The sequence below is a fragment of the Glandiceps talaboti genome, chromosome 22 (genome assembly GCF_964340395.1).
Source record: "Glandiceps talaboti chromosome 22, keGlaTala1.1, whole genome shotgun sequence".
Lineage (NCBI taxonomy): Eukaryota > Metazoa > Hemichordata > Enteropneusta > Spengelidae > Glandiceps > Glandiceps talaboti.
This window is the reverse complement of record NC_135570.1, coordinates 5,554,666-5,570,963: the sequence shown is the minus strand read 5'-3', so window position 1 is coordinate 5,570,963 and position 16,298 is coordinate 5,554,666. Positions and strand designations below refer to the sequence as shown.

At 35.6% G+C, this 16,298-nt stretch overlaps 1 protein-coding gene across 1 annotated transcript in view; it reads right to left on the bottom strand.

Annotated features, from left to right (window-relative positions):
* The window catches only part of LOC144451980 (protein transport protein Sec24A-like), a 30,704-nt gene that overhangs the window by 6,976 nt on the left and 7,430 nt on the right, over positions 1 to 16,298 (bottom strand). Inside the window, exons 3-15 of the mRNA XM_078142925.1 lie at positions 12,644 to 12,664; positions 11,407 to 11,502; positions 9,906 to 10,690; positions 9,095 to 9,297; positions 8,025 to 8,127; positions 6,992 to 7,118; positions 6,419 to 6,528; positions 5,478 to 5,709; positions 5,017 to 5,072; positions 3,862 to 3,963; positions 3,305 to 3,533; positions 1,804 to 1,962; positions 591 to 764 (exon numbers count right to left, since the gene is read on the bottom strand). Coding sequence (XP_077999051.1) covers positions 591 to 764; positions 1,804 to 1,962; positions 3,305 to 3,533; positions 3,862 to 3,963; positions 5,017 to 5,072; positions 5,478 to 5,709; positions 6,419 to 6,528; positions 6,992 to 7,118; positions 8,025 to 8,127; positions 9,095 to 9,297; positions 9,906 to 10,690; positions 11,407 to 11,502; positions 12,644 to 12,664 — 2,397 coding nt within the window. The remainder of the gene's footprint in view (positions 1 to 590; positions 765 to 1,803; positions 1,963 to 3,304; positions 3,534 to 3,861; positions 3,964 to 5,016; positions 5,073 to 5,477; positions 5,710 to 6,418; positions 6,529 to 6,991; positions 7,119 to 8,024; positions 8,128 to 9,094; positions 9,298 to 9,905; positions 10,691 to 11,406; positions 11,503 to 12,643; positions 12,665 to 16,298) is intronic.

Genomic DNA, 16,298 nt, shown 5'->3' with positions numbered 1-16,298 from the left:
TATTTCACAGGTGTGCCGACTTGTAGTTTGGAACATGATGTTAAAGTTTATGTATACCTTAGAAAGGTAGTGCTATTATGGACTGGGAATAAATTTAGTCAATGGGAAGGTGGATAATTTATATGGTAACTGAATCACGTTAACAGTGGCACAAATATCTAGTATCAAAGTCCACAAAGTGTCCTCCCTATGGGTTTTTCACATGGCACTCCTGCCCTGCTTTCTGGTTCACCACCGTCCATTACTGGTCAACCACTATGCATTAATTTTAGCACCAGTGTTTGATGTTGATTTGGCGATTGTTCTTTCAATGTGTTATACGAAAGTAAACAGATCATCACGTCCGTCATGTTTTTGTACACTAAACTGGACACATGAAATACCATGTGGGCTTACATGAATTCCATGTGCATCTGTGTAACTGAGCTTGTGTCAAGCTTGTTCACCAAGCCCCTAATGAAGAAACCTCTACTTTATAGGCAACAGCAATTCATTTTCTAGGGTGCATTGTTAAGCAAATCACTTGAATAACTTATGCAAACAAGCTGCCCTGCTATCTATAAAATTGGGGAGAACACGGATACACTTACCTTTACTACTTGTATAGAGCAATGCAGCCTGGAAGCAGGCTAGTGGAGAGTCGTTGAGATTATCCTCTATGGACATTTGCATAGCAAACCCAGCATCAGGGTTGATATTGGGTAGAGATAGTAAGTCAGTTGATCTCACAAAGAAATTACCATGGAAAGTGTGAATACTAAGACCTGAGAAATATAACACCAAAAAAATACATGTTAGTTGAAATAGCAAGCTTTCACCTGACACAGCAAGTGCCTTAGTAATAAGTCTTAAATTTCGCTGTTACATGTACTTTGTTCAAGAAAATTAAAACCCATTCTCAGTTAATTTTTTTTTTTTTTTTTTTTTTTTTAATTATTATTTATTTATTTATTTATTTTTTATTTATTTTTTTTTTTTTTGGGGGGGGGGGGGGGATCAGGGGTCATCGTACACATTTTTAAAATAGATTTCAACATATCAAATTCAACCCATGTTGGAATCCAAAACAGCCATCAAATACTACAGTTTATTCTATGGAAAAAATAAAACTAGATTTCTTTGAAAACAAGACAGCTCCCTTTTTAATTTTTCAATAGGACCATGACCAAGCTATTACATGGTAATGTGTTGGGTGCTTCACCTTAATACTTTATGTTAATTGGCCCCATGCATATTCTTTTTTAACTGGTTAGTTTTCAAGGTCTTGTGACCATGGCATAAGAGCTTCTAAACATCCATCTCAATAGAAGGATCCAAACAGCACTACTAGTGGACAAACTATGCAATCTTTTGTTTTTCAGACAACTGGCATATGATGTATTAAAGTTGCATTAGCTGTTACTGGGTTATCATTTTTTTTCGATCTGACAACGAAAGATATATTCACTGAAAATTGTTAAAGTATGAATAATCAGACACTATATGTAAATTAGGGGTCAGTTGTATCCATAAGTAGTACAGCACCAGGTTGAATCGTGATTGTATTGGTGCCACTGATTTTAGGGTATGGACCAAAAAATCAATTTGATTGGATTTATTACACCATATTATGTGTATAGTTGCACAATTGCATTCACAAACAAATCATTCAATACTGTGCAGGGTGTATGATATTACAAGTAAGTCATTATATATAACAAAAGTTTCAAAATAAATATTTATCAGTTGCAGCTAGTGCAGCTTTAAAGCACTTCATGTATAATTTATGCGAACAAGTTGAGTAGAACAAAGTAGAAGACAAACCTTTAGTACATCTAATTCTCATAACAGCTTCAAATCCTATCTTCCTAGTAATATATCTCCTGAAATCATTCTCAAACCTCTCAACTTCTGCCGGTGTCCGCACTGTATGGAATGCTGGGTAATACGAAACACAGCCACCAGAAAATTTGGACACGCATGCTAGAAGGTAATGTATAAGACAAGTTAGTGATCCACTGGACCCACACATATGCCAAAAGGGAACAAGCTAAGTCAAGGACTTGTCAGGTACATGCTGAAACAGACACACAAAACAAGTTAGCAATTCATGGATATGTTTGATTTCCGACATATCGGGATTACACCAAACACATTACTACTTTAAGTATGTTTGCTATATTTGAAACAGAAGTGTTTTCTCTCTCATAATTATGTTTTATATTAAACTGTGTTGTGGTTTCCTCACCCTATCTGCCATCACTTCACACAGGCCAATTTCGATGAGGGTGCATCAAACTGACGTATCATAGGAGTTTTGGCATAACAGTGATAGGGATTTCATGTAACTAAGACTATCTACAAACTTATTTTCAGTTATGTGGTATGGTGTGAATAGTTAGTTTCAAGTATTATGACAATGAAGTATTTTTGTTTACATGTGTCATGTTTTTGTTCCTTTTTGTTAAAGTGGCCATATGGATGAGAATTTGGTATTCATTTTGGATTTTTATTTGATACAACAGCTTCACTAAGTTTTTCTACTTGACAAAATAACGTGAAATAACATATACCAAGTCTATATTCACAACTCAATAAACGGCAAAACATTAAACAATGTGTAAAATGTTTGTTATTGTACGTACAATAACAAACTTTTTGCACTTTTTGCATCTTTTTGCAATGTATTGAGTTATGAACATGGACTTGGTATATGGTATTTCACATTATTTTTTCAAGTAGAAAAACTTAGTGAAGCTGTTTTATCAAATAAAAATCCAAAATAAATACCAAATTCTCATCCATATGGCCACTTTAAGATTTCCTAAACATTTTAAGTAATGGGCAAGATCAGTAGTCCAATGTCAAAATTCTTTCAGTTAGGCTTCAGACTCCCCGACCCCTTTCTAACTAAATTGAAATCGTTTCATACAGCACAATCAATTTCAAATCAGTATGTAGTGTTACAAAGCAAGGAACAAATAGTTTTTTTGTTGACACTACTTCATTTAAGTGTCATGTATTTACAATAGCAAAAATTCTATTTCTCAATTTAATGCCATTTTTTAGAAATATTTGTTATCAGGGTACAAAACCGATCCATTAAAAGTAAAATCATTTTTGTAGGGTGAGGACTAAAATGGCTCAAACCCACCACCCCACCCCCATATAAGAATTTAGTTTTTTATCCTACATTGAACTATTGATCTCACCCATAAAGTACATTACATATCAGTTTCCTCTCCTCTCAAACCTTCACACATTATGTTATTGTGATGTACATGTACAGAATACAAATATCATTATAACAGTCCAAACTACTTACAAAGGGAAGCAATATCAATGTAGTTATTTGCAAAAAGAAAGAGATCCACCGAGATTTGTTGTGCAGAGCAGTCTAGAGACATCTTCTTGTAGAAGTCAGTAGCTGGGCCAAGGTTAGGTATATCCTTGGAATTAGTTCGTTGACTCATGTCTTCCCTGGATTTGAGGGCTCCTGGACCATATGAGGGTAAACTAGATTGAAACACTGTAACACGACCACCAATAGGACTCTGCAAATACAATAATAACACAATAGAAACAACATTAAAGGGTCATGTTTGAATCCCACGGATCACTCTTCTGTCCTGGACCAAATTTTTCTATAGCTCTGTCAAACAACTTCTTCTTACCTAGATTTTTAATCCTAATCCAAAGCAGGCATTTAAAGGCCCACGATTCACTCCCAGGTTCTTGTCTAAGAGCTATCTTACCAGTAGACCAACAAGGCATAGATAGTATCATTCATTTATTCAGGACTATGACTGGCTGAAATTATCTAAAATTACGTAGTGACCACAAAAAGTCGGTGAAAACTTTGTATTTTGTGCAAATACTTACCATGAGTTTTAACGCTGACTGTAGTGCTGGTCCTAATGCACTCTGTGTTTCTTTATTGCCACTAAACATACTGGGAAGCTGAGTTAACAACTCTTGAATTAACTGAAATATAAAGAGATGCATATCAACTGAATTCTGTAGCAGTAAACCTATGTGACTAATAGTAAGATTATTGAATGGGTCAGGGTGGCATGTTAGCTAATATGCTTGACCACCAAGTTCTTGTAAGTGTCCATATACAGTTGAAGATGAGAGGAGAGAAGGTTTACAAAGGATTGGCCACTGTGTTGTTGTTGTTGTTGTTGTTGTTGTGGTGGTGGTGTTGTTGTTGTTGTTGTTGTTGTTGTTGTTGTTGTTGTTGTTGTTGTTGTTATACATATTCAAGATACAGATGAAGGGGTGAGGAAAGAAGACTTAGAGAAAGATAGCCAGTGTGTGCCAGTATCAATATAAACTATTGTGGACACATAAACCAATAGTAAGTAAAATGTCTCCAAGCAGGTCCCACCTTTAGATATAGACACATGTGATTTAGTCATCTTTATTCTGTGATGTTCTTTATCATGTAAGCTACTTTCAGACTATTTACAACTAGTAACACTGAAGTAAAGCACTTTCTCTATGGGCTACACTTGTTTATAGCATTCATATTACAAGGAGTAACACTGAAATAAAGCACTTTCTCTATGGGCTACACTTGTTTATAGCATTCACATCAAGTGTAAAAGTATACTGTTTCAATTGGTTTATTTACAAGCCTAGCATGTGGCCTTTCTAATGTGATCAGTTAGCAAATGAAACAGTATACTTTGATACTTGATATGGATGCTATAATGGATTGTGGTACATACAGAAAATGCTTACTTTGGTGTTATGGGTTGTACTTGATATGGATGCTATAAATGATTGTGGTATATACAGAAAATGCTTTACTTTGGAGTTATGGGTTGTATACCCAAGTGAACATAATGACTTTCCAAAACTAAAAACAAAACTCATCCACTTCATCCTCTAATTTGTATACATCCAATCAAACATAACAGCTATGACATGTATTCAATAGCTCATTGAATATGAACTGCGTAGATGAGATTCTAAAATTTTCAACCAACAAGTAAACAAATAAATACATAAAGTGAAAAACAGGAAACCTACCTCCTTACTCTCTTGAAGGTTTACAAGAAGATCATTAGGACAAGGTAAGAAAATATCTGTAAATAAATAAATAAATAAATAAATATACATCATATGAAGTGGCTACATGAGGGGAACAATGGCTGGACCTTTCACATTAATGTTGGAAGTGATGGCACAGTCCAGGAGTCCTGTGGTGTGAATCAAAAGCTGTTTTTTTCCCAGTGTTTGACAGCATTAGTCTACGGAATTCTTAGCAAATTCAAATAGCACTGCTTCTTTGATTTCAAGAAACTTTAGACTATTTCTTTTATATGCATTTTTCAACTTCATCATGTGTTGGAGTACTTAACATCCATCAATGTTAAAAAGTAACGTGCATTTGCCCTAATCCATCACATATTTCTTTTGAATATGGCTACAAAAGTGAGGAACTGGAAGTAGAATATGATATTTTATTGATCCACAACATTACGACATACCTTCAATATCCGAAACTACCATCATAGACGGCCTAGACAGTCCTTCTTGTAGATTATAGAAATGTAATGTACTATCAAATGTAACAAAGCCTATCATGGTCCGTGCATCACCAGGAAGTTTGTCTAACTCTTCCATTAGCACCTGACATGCTACTGATAAATAGCCACTTTCTACAGCACTAAAACACACATCAAACATAAACAGATATGTGGCTGGTTGTGGTGGTCGAAGCTGAAGAGAGACATAGAATGTACAGTTAGTATAAGAAATTCAAGCTTAGAAAATTAAGGCAAGCAAAAAAAGGTGTGATTTCATCTCAGCTGCATTTATATGCTTAGAGAGCCATGAAAGGTGAATATCATTTCACATTTGTATGTCCATTATATCAAAATTTAAGATGTCTCTTAACAAATTACTATAGACGTTTTCTATAATTCTATAATTTGCTGAGGTCTTATTCTGTTACTTTGTTGAGGAATCTTGGTAAATTGGTTTACAAAGCTATGGATTTAAGACAAGAATTTTATATGGACGCCTGATATTGCTTGATAAGTTTTTCTACAACATTTTACAACCTGTTATACTGTATTCTGTTTTTCATTATATCCAGACTAAATTTGAACCATACTGGGGTAAGTAAGGGGCAGATAATTTGTTAAATTTTATTGAGATTGTTGGGAACCATAAAAATAGCAATAGATATTTCATTCCTTTGCAAAAGTCATGAGTAAGTTTTAGATTATCTCCTAACAATTAGACATAAATTATGCATAAATTATATGTTTATATGTAAACGGTTGTGACAAACCCAATATGGCCGCTACTGATTGCAGTGCTACCTTCAAACTTTGACCAGACACAGATTCCAACGAAGGGTGATAGTTTCCCCCATAACACTATGCAGGGGTTTGTCATGCATGCAAACCTCATCATTACTTACCATGTATTCTGATGGTGCTATAAATTCTATTGTTGCAGACTTGATTTCTGGCCTTCGTTGTGGTTCACCATATGTCCTTGTAACAGGGTCAAAATTAAATTCATCTGGTACTGTGGATTGAAAAGTTCAAAGGTCAATAATTAGGTTGTTCAACATACTAGACTATGTAAGCCAGAACAGATACAATTTGTACCTTGTCACTTCTTTTCAAAACAAATCTACTGAATCAAGAAATTGAGGTACCGATAAATACAACACCTCTTTTACCATGCATGAGAGAAGTTGAACAAAAATCTTGAATATATACTCAGGTCGTTCTACATCACGACAACATGCTTCTATGTCATTGGTTCAGCTGTGTTCAAAATATGAGTCAAAACGTCAAAATTGCCATTAGTTTCCCCGATTTTTCTTTGATATTACTGGCGAAAGTATAATTGTGTCATTCTCTGATGTTTTCTTCATTCAGCCCGAAAATATTCATGACCTAGCGACTCATAGTGGCTCATAGTGACAAACGCCCCTTTAGGATGAAGAGGGGTACAGACAACAGAATACAAGTGAGATACTTACAATCATTAATCCTATAGCAAAGATTACATTTCCATCTTCTATGGTCTACAAAGCTTACAAAGGGGTTGATGTACGTCCTACAAGATCTGCACCTTACTATAACACTGGACTGAATAACTGGTAAATGCTGGTTAGGAGAGAACAAAACAAAATAGTTATAAAGTTAACTCAACATTGAAATTTAAACTAATGAAACACTACACAACATTGAAATTTTGCAAAAACCAAAACTTAATCTTGTAGCTACAAACTATGGACATGTTCAACAACCTGCCATAGCATGAATGCTAAATGTTGTATATACTCATACGGGTACCCTGCATTCATGGGCTTGGATTTGACATTTCATTTTCTTACACTAGAAAGTGTTGGATACAATTTGTCACCTGTGTTCTCTATACCAATGTTGTTTTTCTTAGTGAGTGCATGTACAGTAGCTAGATTCACTACATCACAAGTGTACAGATTCTTGTCTAAATATCTTTTCATCAAAAAAGGGAAAAAGATTAAGGGCACATTAGGATTATACAGGATTATTATTTTGTTCTTGTAAGTCAAGTGCATACCTCTCAATCTATACCATGCATAGGCCAAGTTATTGACACTGAACTAAAAATATGGATTATATACATGTACCCTCGTCGTTCTACATCACGACAACCTGTGTCTACGTCACTAGTTCTGCGGTGCTCGAAATATGAATCAAACATTCTAAATTACTATTAGTTTCATGATTTTGTATGAATTATGCTTGAGGAGGTATAATAATATTTTTCTCCATTCAGCCAGAAAATACTGAGGGTTTGTAACTACTCATCTAGAAACTCGTAGTGACATGGCCCCTTAGGTCATGAGTATTTTCCTTAGCTGAGCAAAGAAAGACATTGGGGAATAACATCTAAACACTACACTCTGAGTGTGTGGGTGGGTATTAACCTTTAGAATTATCAGGCTATCATCAAAGAGAATTAATTTGTCAAAATGTCTGTGCATGTAAGATTCAAAATGTGCAACTCTAGTACCAAATACTCACCGTTAAATCTTTAAAAGGATGAATTAAAATGCCTAGAGGTAATTTAGATTTGTTGAGAAGTTGTTGAGTTTGTGGTATGGATGATAATGTTGTCCTGAAAATACTGTAAAAAGAAATAAAACATAGCTGTATTAAGTATAGGTAACAAATAGTAAGAATAACACAGTGATTTTGCATACATACTATAGTGGTTGTTAAAATAAACTGTAGTAGTAATGTATTTAGCAGATATGTAGTATATATATGCTCATTCTACTGAACATTTGACTCATGCATTATTTTTTGGGTATTTGGCTCATGATCAGCTCATAGGCTCTTAACCTTCTTAGCTGTAATTGATATGATATGATATATGATTTTGATTTCAAGCAACATTTTGGGGAGGATGCCAGAAATTCTATTCCTGTTCCGTTTATCATTTGGCACGCACAAGTAATTTTGTACAGCAGTACTTGTCAATTTTGTATTCTAGGACTAGCATTACATTATATTTTGGAGCTCATTCTACACTAAAGATTCAGTTATACACAGCTGTGCTAAATCTCATTAAATCCATTCATCCTGACTAGCTACAACCTGTCACCAAAACCACTGATAATATAGCCTGTCTACTGCACTGTTGAGTTACATCATTAGCTGGTTGTACCCCTAACCCTATAGCCTGTCTACTGCACTGTTGAGTTACATCATTAGCCCTCGCATCCTCCTACCTGTCACGATAACATTTCAAAGCTGATAATAATGAACTGAAAATTTTTACCCAATAGCCTGGTCAATGACAGTATGCAGTCCCGTCAACCATGACGAGTTTGACTGTCATTATTCAAATGAATCAGTATGTAAATATACACACCTAAACGACCACACATGATAACAACCAAATTATGCAAATAATAGTTTCTGAATCACCCTGTGATACAGCTATCAACTGTAAGCCCTAGGGACTGAGTGTGGCTATGTGGAAGTCCACACATGACATTTTAATAACTAAACATAACATAACATCAACTTGCAATCCCTGTACAACCACAAATTAAAGCACCATTTGTAAGATAAGATATAAAACTTACTCTGGATTACAAACTAATTTCCTATATTCTGGACTAAGATTAGGTTTAGGGGGTTCTACAGGTGTTGATAGTAATACATGTCGATTCTGTAGAAGATTAATAGGTCTGGTATCGCCTTGTTGAATATTTAATTTACCCATACTGCTGGATAAATTGTTTTCATACTGGTTTGCAGGCTGTGAATATGGTTGTGCATTGGGTACCTATGGAACCAGAAAGATAAAGAAATTAACAATCATTTCTGTATTTCAATATCACCTTGTGATTTCACCTAATAAGCAGGGCTTCATAGAATAGTGAGTTCCCCCCATGATTTTACCTGATAATCAGGCCTTCATACAGTAGTGGGTTCCACGCCGTGATTTCACCTAATAGTAATAATCAGGGTTCTCGCTAGACCTTTATAGAGCAATGGGTTCCATCCTATAATTTCATCTACTAAAGTTCAGGGTTCTCCCCTTTGCCTGTATAGATTAGTAGACTCCATACTGCAGGGGTTCTCCCCCAACCATTATACAGAACCTCTCAAATCATTTTTGTAAGCAATACAGATTACTAGTATTTACTATAACAATGTTTTCTTTTGTCATGGCAACGGTTAATGATCATCATCATTTATTTATGTTGAATTTGGATCAGATATGTAAGGAGTCAGTGTCAGTGTATACATATATATCTCCCCGATCTCCTTTGTATTATTAACCATAGCGTAGTACAGTATTGTAGATATTTGGTCACACCCATAATCCTAAATGGATTATTTCGGAAATCAAAATATTGACTAACTACTTGCAGTATGAGGAATACTCACTGGCTGTGGTCTTGGTTGATTGAAGGTGTCATTAGGAACACCTACAGTTGATCCAGGTTGACCACCAGGAGGTGGTGGCCCACTCATTCCTGTCTGGTTGGGATATTGCGGATATGCCCTCTTAGCCATGGGACCTCCTGATCTACTACCCTGCATGTCTTGCATTGGTGGACCTGTTAAATTTGATGGTGGGCCCATTGGTTGACTGGAGGGTGGGCCCATTGGTTGGCTGGATGGTGGGCCCATTGGTTGGCTGGATGGTGGGCCCATTGGTTGGCTGGGTGGTGGGCCCATTGGTGGGCCAGATGGAGGTCCCATTGGTGGGCCAGATGGTGGACCCATTGGTGCACCTGTCTGTGATCCTGGAGGCCCCATTGGTGGGCCTGTCTGTGTTCCTGGAGGCCCCATTGGTGGGCCTGTCTGTGTTCCTGGAGGCCCCATTGGTGGGCCTGTCTGTGTTCCTGGAGGACCCATTGGTGGGCCTGTCTGTGTTCCTGGAGGCCCCATTGGTGGGCCTGTCTGAGATCCTGGAGGTCCAGTTGGAGGTCCTGTTGGAGGCCCAGAAGAACCTACCATTTGGGGCCTGACTGATGGCTGGGGCTGAGGTCGAGTTGGAGGACCTGTCATCATTCCTGATGGATGGCTTGGTTGAGGGCCACCTCTTGGACTAGTCTTTGGGCTAGCAAAAGGTCCAGCTGGTGACAAACTGGTTGGAGGTCCTGTTGGGGTTCCGACTGATGTCTGTCTACTTGGTGGACCTGATGGAGGAGCTAGGTTTGGACCAACTGAAAATACATATTAAAAATTGGTTTGAGTCACCTGTATTATCATATATCAAGTTTAGGACTGTCTATGACATTGAAGGCAAATTTGAAATCTGGGTTTGAGCAATGACTTGAAGGTGCTACATGTACATGTATGGTTTGTCAGTAAGTTTGAGAATTAGTCATCACGCCATAATATTTTGTTAATTAATAATAATAAGTACATTGTAGGCAATGCATTTTAACAGTGTTTCCTAGCAAAAGTACTGTACAGTGTACACTGTATGGGGCAACTATGTGGATGCCACTTTTTTTGCCAAATTCCCCTTTCTGTCATTTTACCGGTGTTCCCCAGTAATATTACGATACATTGCATGAAGAAACTGTCAATGCTGTTTTATTTCCAATGTCCCATTTCTGTCTTTTTACTGAGGATAGAGGTTCCCTAGCAATATTATGACACATTGTATGGCCAACTATGTGTATGCCATTTTTATTCAATTTCTCCCTTCTGACAGTTTACTATTACAATAAATCTAATATTGTATGGGGAAACTATGTGAATGCCAATTTTATCGAACCCCCCCCCCCCCCTCCCGTTACCTGGGTTCCCAAACCTTAGTGAAAATACCGACTCTAGCTGAATAACTTGTGGTGTGTACAATGTAGATACGTGACATATTACAAAGGGATTACTGTTATTAGGTATAGACTAATCATATTAGTGGACAACTTACCAAAGTTTGGATTATACGGAGTACCACCTTCCAGGGCATCAAAACGTCCAGTGGGTATTGGAGATGGAGCAGCTGATGACCTTGCTGATGGGGGATCTAAAATACAAAAATAGAGTTTAATACAGAGTGGTGCCATGATCCTATCACAGAAAATACATGCAGTATTAAAACGAAGGTCTACATGTACATACATGTGTAGTCACAGCAGAGACCACCTTACATTGCCTTCAATTCAGGATTTGGTAGAATAACAGGTCATGCTGTTATTTGTTACAAATTAGTAAGTTACATGTAGCTTAGAAGTGGCCATATGGATGAGGATTGGGTATTTATTTTAGATTTTTAATTTATAAAACAATTTTATCATGGCTTCCTACTTGAAAAATCAATGTGAAACAACATATGTCAAGTCCTTGTTTGTAACTCAACACATAGCAAAAGACTGATAAATATATGAAATGTTTCTTATTGTATGTACGTCCAATAACAAACTTTTTACACATTAATAATTTGCAATGTATTGAGTTACAAAACACATACTTGGTCAATGTCGTTTCACATTGATTGTTCAAGTAGGAAACCATGATAAAATTGTTTTATAAATTAAAAATCCAAAATAAATACCCAATCATCATCCATATGGCCACTTTAAATCCATGCATACATGTGTTCTGTTCTGTACATTTCTCATGATTCCATCATAAGTTTGAAAACACAAATTCATTCCTAAAATACAAGCAATATATGCCAGAAAGTAGATATCACATATTATGAAGGTCAAATTTAATGGTATTGACAGTTACATGTTTATTTGTGAGTTGGTTGGTTGACAGATAAGTGATTGTTATTTTTTAACAAGTTGACTTTTTCACAAGTAATTAGTTCTATGGTAGTTACATTTAGCTCTGTAGCAATATCAATTGTGCATACATTGTACATGTAATTTGTCTGCAAAATATTACAATAACTGTGTTATATTTTATGTATGTACGTTATTTGATATATTTCATTATTAATATATTGCTATATTGCATAATACACATCATTGACATACTTCATAATTTATAAGTTAATTTTCATAATGTAAGTTACTGGTATATTTCATAATTACAATGTGAGTTACTGTAAGCTATTAATATACATGCACCTTCACTGACATAGAATATTAACAAATATTTACTACATAAATAATGATAAACAAGTCAAAATATCATTGTGTAATGAATTTGAGACTTACATGACACACCATTGACAGCGGCTGCAAGAGATGAGGTGAGGTCAGAAGATGGAGATAGATAAAAGAGAGGAAGAAAAAAGAGGGGAAAAAATAAACTCATTTAGGGGGTCATTCTATGGAAAAGTCAGTATTGCGGTGTAATTCTACAGAAGTAGATACATGACCTTATACAGTACCTGGCAAAACTAACACAGCTTCAGTGTGCCCTCTAAGCCAATTTGACACACCACTGACGCACACAGTTTCTAGTGATGCACCAAAATTTCTTGTTCCCCTATCTTTTACTATGTGGTGACTCACAAGAAATGCCAGTTTTTCTCATTTTGACTCACAACAACAAAATTTGGCTACCATTAGAAGGCACACTGCACAGCTTATATACCACACTGTTAAACTGAGTGAAAATTTGGTGTTCTATTTCTGATAGGTCTTCACTCAGCCAAAAGAATGGCACTACATGCATGTGTTAGTTTTACAAGGTAAAGTATAAACAAATACATACTTGGCTTTGAACTATGAAGGTACTACAATCAAGGTGGTGCAAATGCATATACATGGCAAGAACTCAAAACTTCAGTCACATGATCATGACAACAGTGCAGTCATGAGGTAAGTATAAAGTCCCCTTCATAGTCATCAGTAAATAAATACAATATCCCACTGACACCCTGCTGATTCACATTGGCTAGTGCTTGTAACAATAAACATGAACAAATGTATACATTTACTAATTTATTGATTTACCAACATATCTAAAAATCATACTTCTACTAACAAACACATTAGTAGACAGTTTTGATCAAAGATACATCATGTACTTATGGAAATGCTGGATCAACTTTTTCATGCATACATATTTCAATGATTTGATTAATAACATGTATGTCAACAATACTGCCCTGTATATTTGAAAATCGTGAAGCTAACACACTTTGTACGAATGCCAACATTTAATAGTTTGCAGTTTCAAAATAACAATTACGAAAGTTTCAGGATTGACATCAGTAACTCGTGTTGATTGTCAACAAGACCAAAGGTATAGTGCCCTCTTGAGTTTAAATTACCATCTATTTACACCTCAATACCCATCAGTAATCTTAGGTTCTCCCATAAGTAGCAGTAAGTATCAGATGGCAGAATTCGTCAACTTTTTCTACAACTCTATCAGAACTAAATTTCAGTCCTGATTCAAAGTACATATATATAATTTTCCATCACCATTGTTTTGGCCTCATAGTGTCATACAAGAACACACTTCACTCCAAAGTTAAGCCCTGTATCATATGACCTAATCTTGTCATTCATTCCGAGATTTAGGGAATCAAATTATCTGACAATATGGCTTTATTCAAACACATACGTTGGTATAATGGGATATTTTATACTGTGTTGGTTCTTTCTTTTTTAAAATTAATATTGACATGATATGTATATGATCAGTCAATCTCCTGACTCACCACAATATGTACTGACAATACGGTATACCTCTATTGGCAGGTACGTTTTGGATTGGTACCATAAAGAGCCTAAGAGGCCTGTAGTTTACGGACGTTGCCATTCAGTTAAAATCTATCTTAACATACATCATGACATCAATATCTGATTGTGATTAGCCTGGTATCCAGTTGTGTTGGGATTTTCAGAATTTGCTCTTCTCCTACTTCTGGCCATTTTGCTATAAACGTTTTGCTTTAAAAAGCTTCAAACAGAAAACAGGCATAAATTCTACTCTCTTTTTTTTAATTTTTCCCACTGTGAAATGACATCAATAGTGCTTTAATATGTGATTAGAACCAACTTGGAGGGTTGAGTTGCATGATAATTACCATATTCAATGTCGTTGCGGGAGATCATGATCTAATTTTAGGTTTGAATACACAACCATTACAACAAAATGAAAGTGTAGGAGAAAGGCAAGGGCAAAAAATCTCTGAACAACTGGATTCTATGCAAGATTGCGATACACTAAAAATAATACCATTATTATATCTTCCATATGTTACTGACTAACTTTACGGATATCTGATTCTACAAATTGATTGATATGCTGAGAATAACAAGTGTATCTTTCTTTGTTACAAAACATATGGCGATGTATTTTTAGTACAAATATAGATATATTCTCATCTTAATTCAACATTGGTATCAATTCATAGATGCCAATTATTGCTACAAAATCTAGTCATATTTGAGTCTACAAGTATGTAAAATGAATAGAAACTGTCTACTTGTATTTGTTGTAAAACGAACTTGAAAACATATTGATTTTCACACACGCACTTTTCCATGTTATAATATCAATGCATAGATGACGAATACTGCTTTCAATCTAAGTCAATACTAAAAGTTTTCATTTTGATGTGTCAATGACACCTGGGGTTCTATACATGTATATAGTATTCACAAAATACCAAACTAGCAGTGTGACATGTTTGACCCTGACCTTTGACCCTGACCTTTGACCTACTCATACTTTGAGTTGGATGGGAATATAATATATGAATTGGATGGGAATATATTATATAGATACATGTACATGTAGCATATGATACCATATGTTTGCCTACATATTTCAGAAATAACATATTTATGTCTATTTCTGCAATGCATGACTTTTTTTTTATTCCCAGATACAAATAATGCAAGTCAGTAAAGATCAGACTTACAATGTATCAATGTCATTAAATTTTATTTTGATAACTTTTGTGTTGTTATTATACATTTGTAATGTTAATATGACAATGTTAAGTCATTTGAAATGGGTCTGTTTTAACTGATTACTATAATTGGCTAATATTTCAGGAAAAAATGGCGGCGATTTGTAACGAGTGTATGGCATTGTAGTATAGGTGAAACTTATCTGAGCTCTACATTTATTTTACCAGGGGGTCCCAACAAAACTATGGTACGATGTACAAGGCATATCATGTATATGTATGTAAAATCTATGCAGTCAACCCATGGAAAGACCTGTCACGTCTAAGTCTTGAAATGGACATGGTTCCAGGCTACCCACAGAAAGACCTGTGACATGTCTTGAAATAGACATGGTTCCAGGCTACCAACAGAAAGACCTGAAGTGTCTTGGAATAGACATGGTTCCAGGCTACCCATGGAAAGACGGTGACTTGAAGTGTCTTGGAATAGACATGGTTCCAGGCTACCCATGGAAAGACCTGTGACATGTTTTGAAATGGACATGGTGCCTGGCTACCCATGGAAAGTTAAGACCTGAAGTACATTAAAATGGACATGGTGTCAGGCTTATGGGAGGACCTAAAGCATCTACATTGTACATGTAAGAAATGGGCATCATGGTTCCCGGCTACCATACATGCACATACATGTATATATAAAACATGTACATATTTGGTCATAATACATACAGCCTATCTAAAACAGTGTCTTAACAGGAACTGTATTATCTGAATTATTTTGGTATTTATAATCAATTCCATATTTAACACAACATGGTGCCCCATGATAATACATTGTAGCTCTTGACTGTGAACATTAACATATCATCTTATATACATGTACCCCTGCCACCATACAAGACATGCACATGTACATGTACATACAAACGTACATGATATGAACATGCACTCAACAGAACAGTAACATGTGTTACATAATTGCCAATTATAAAATATTA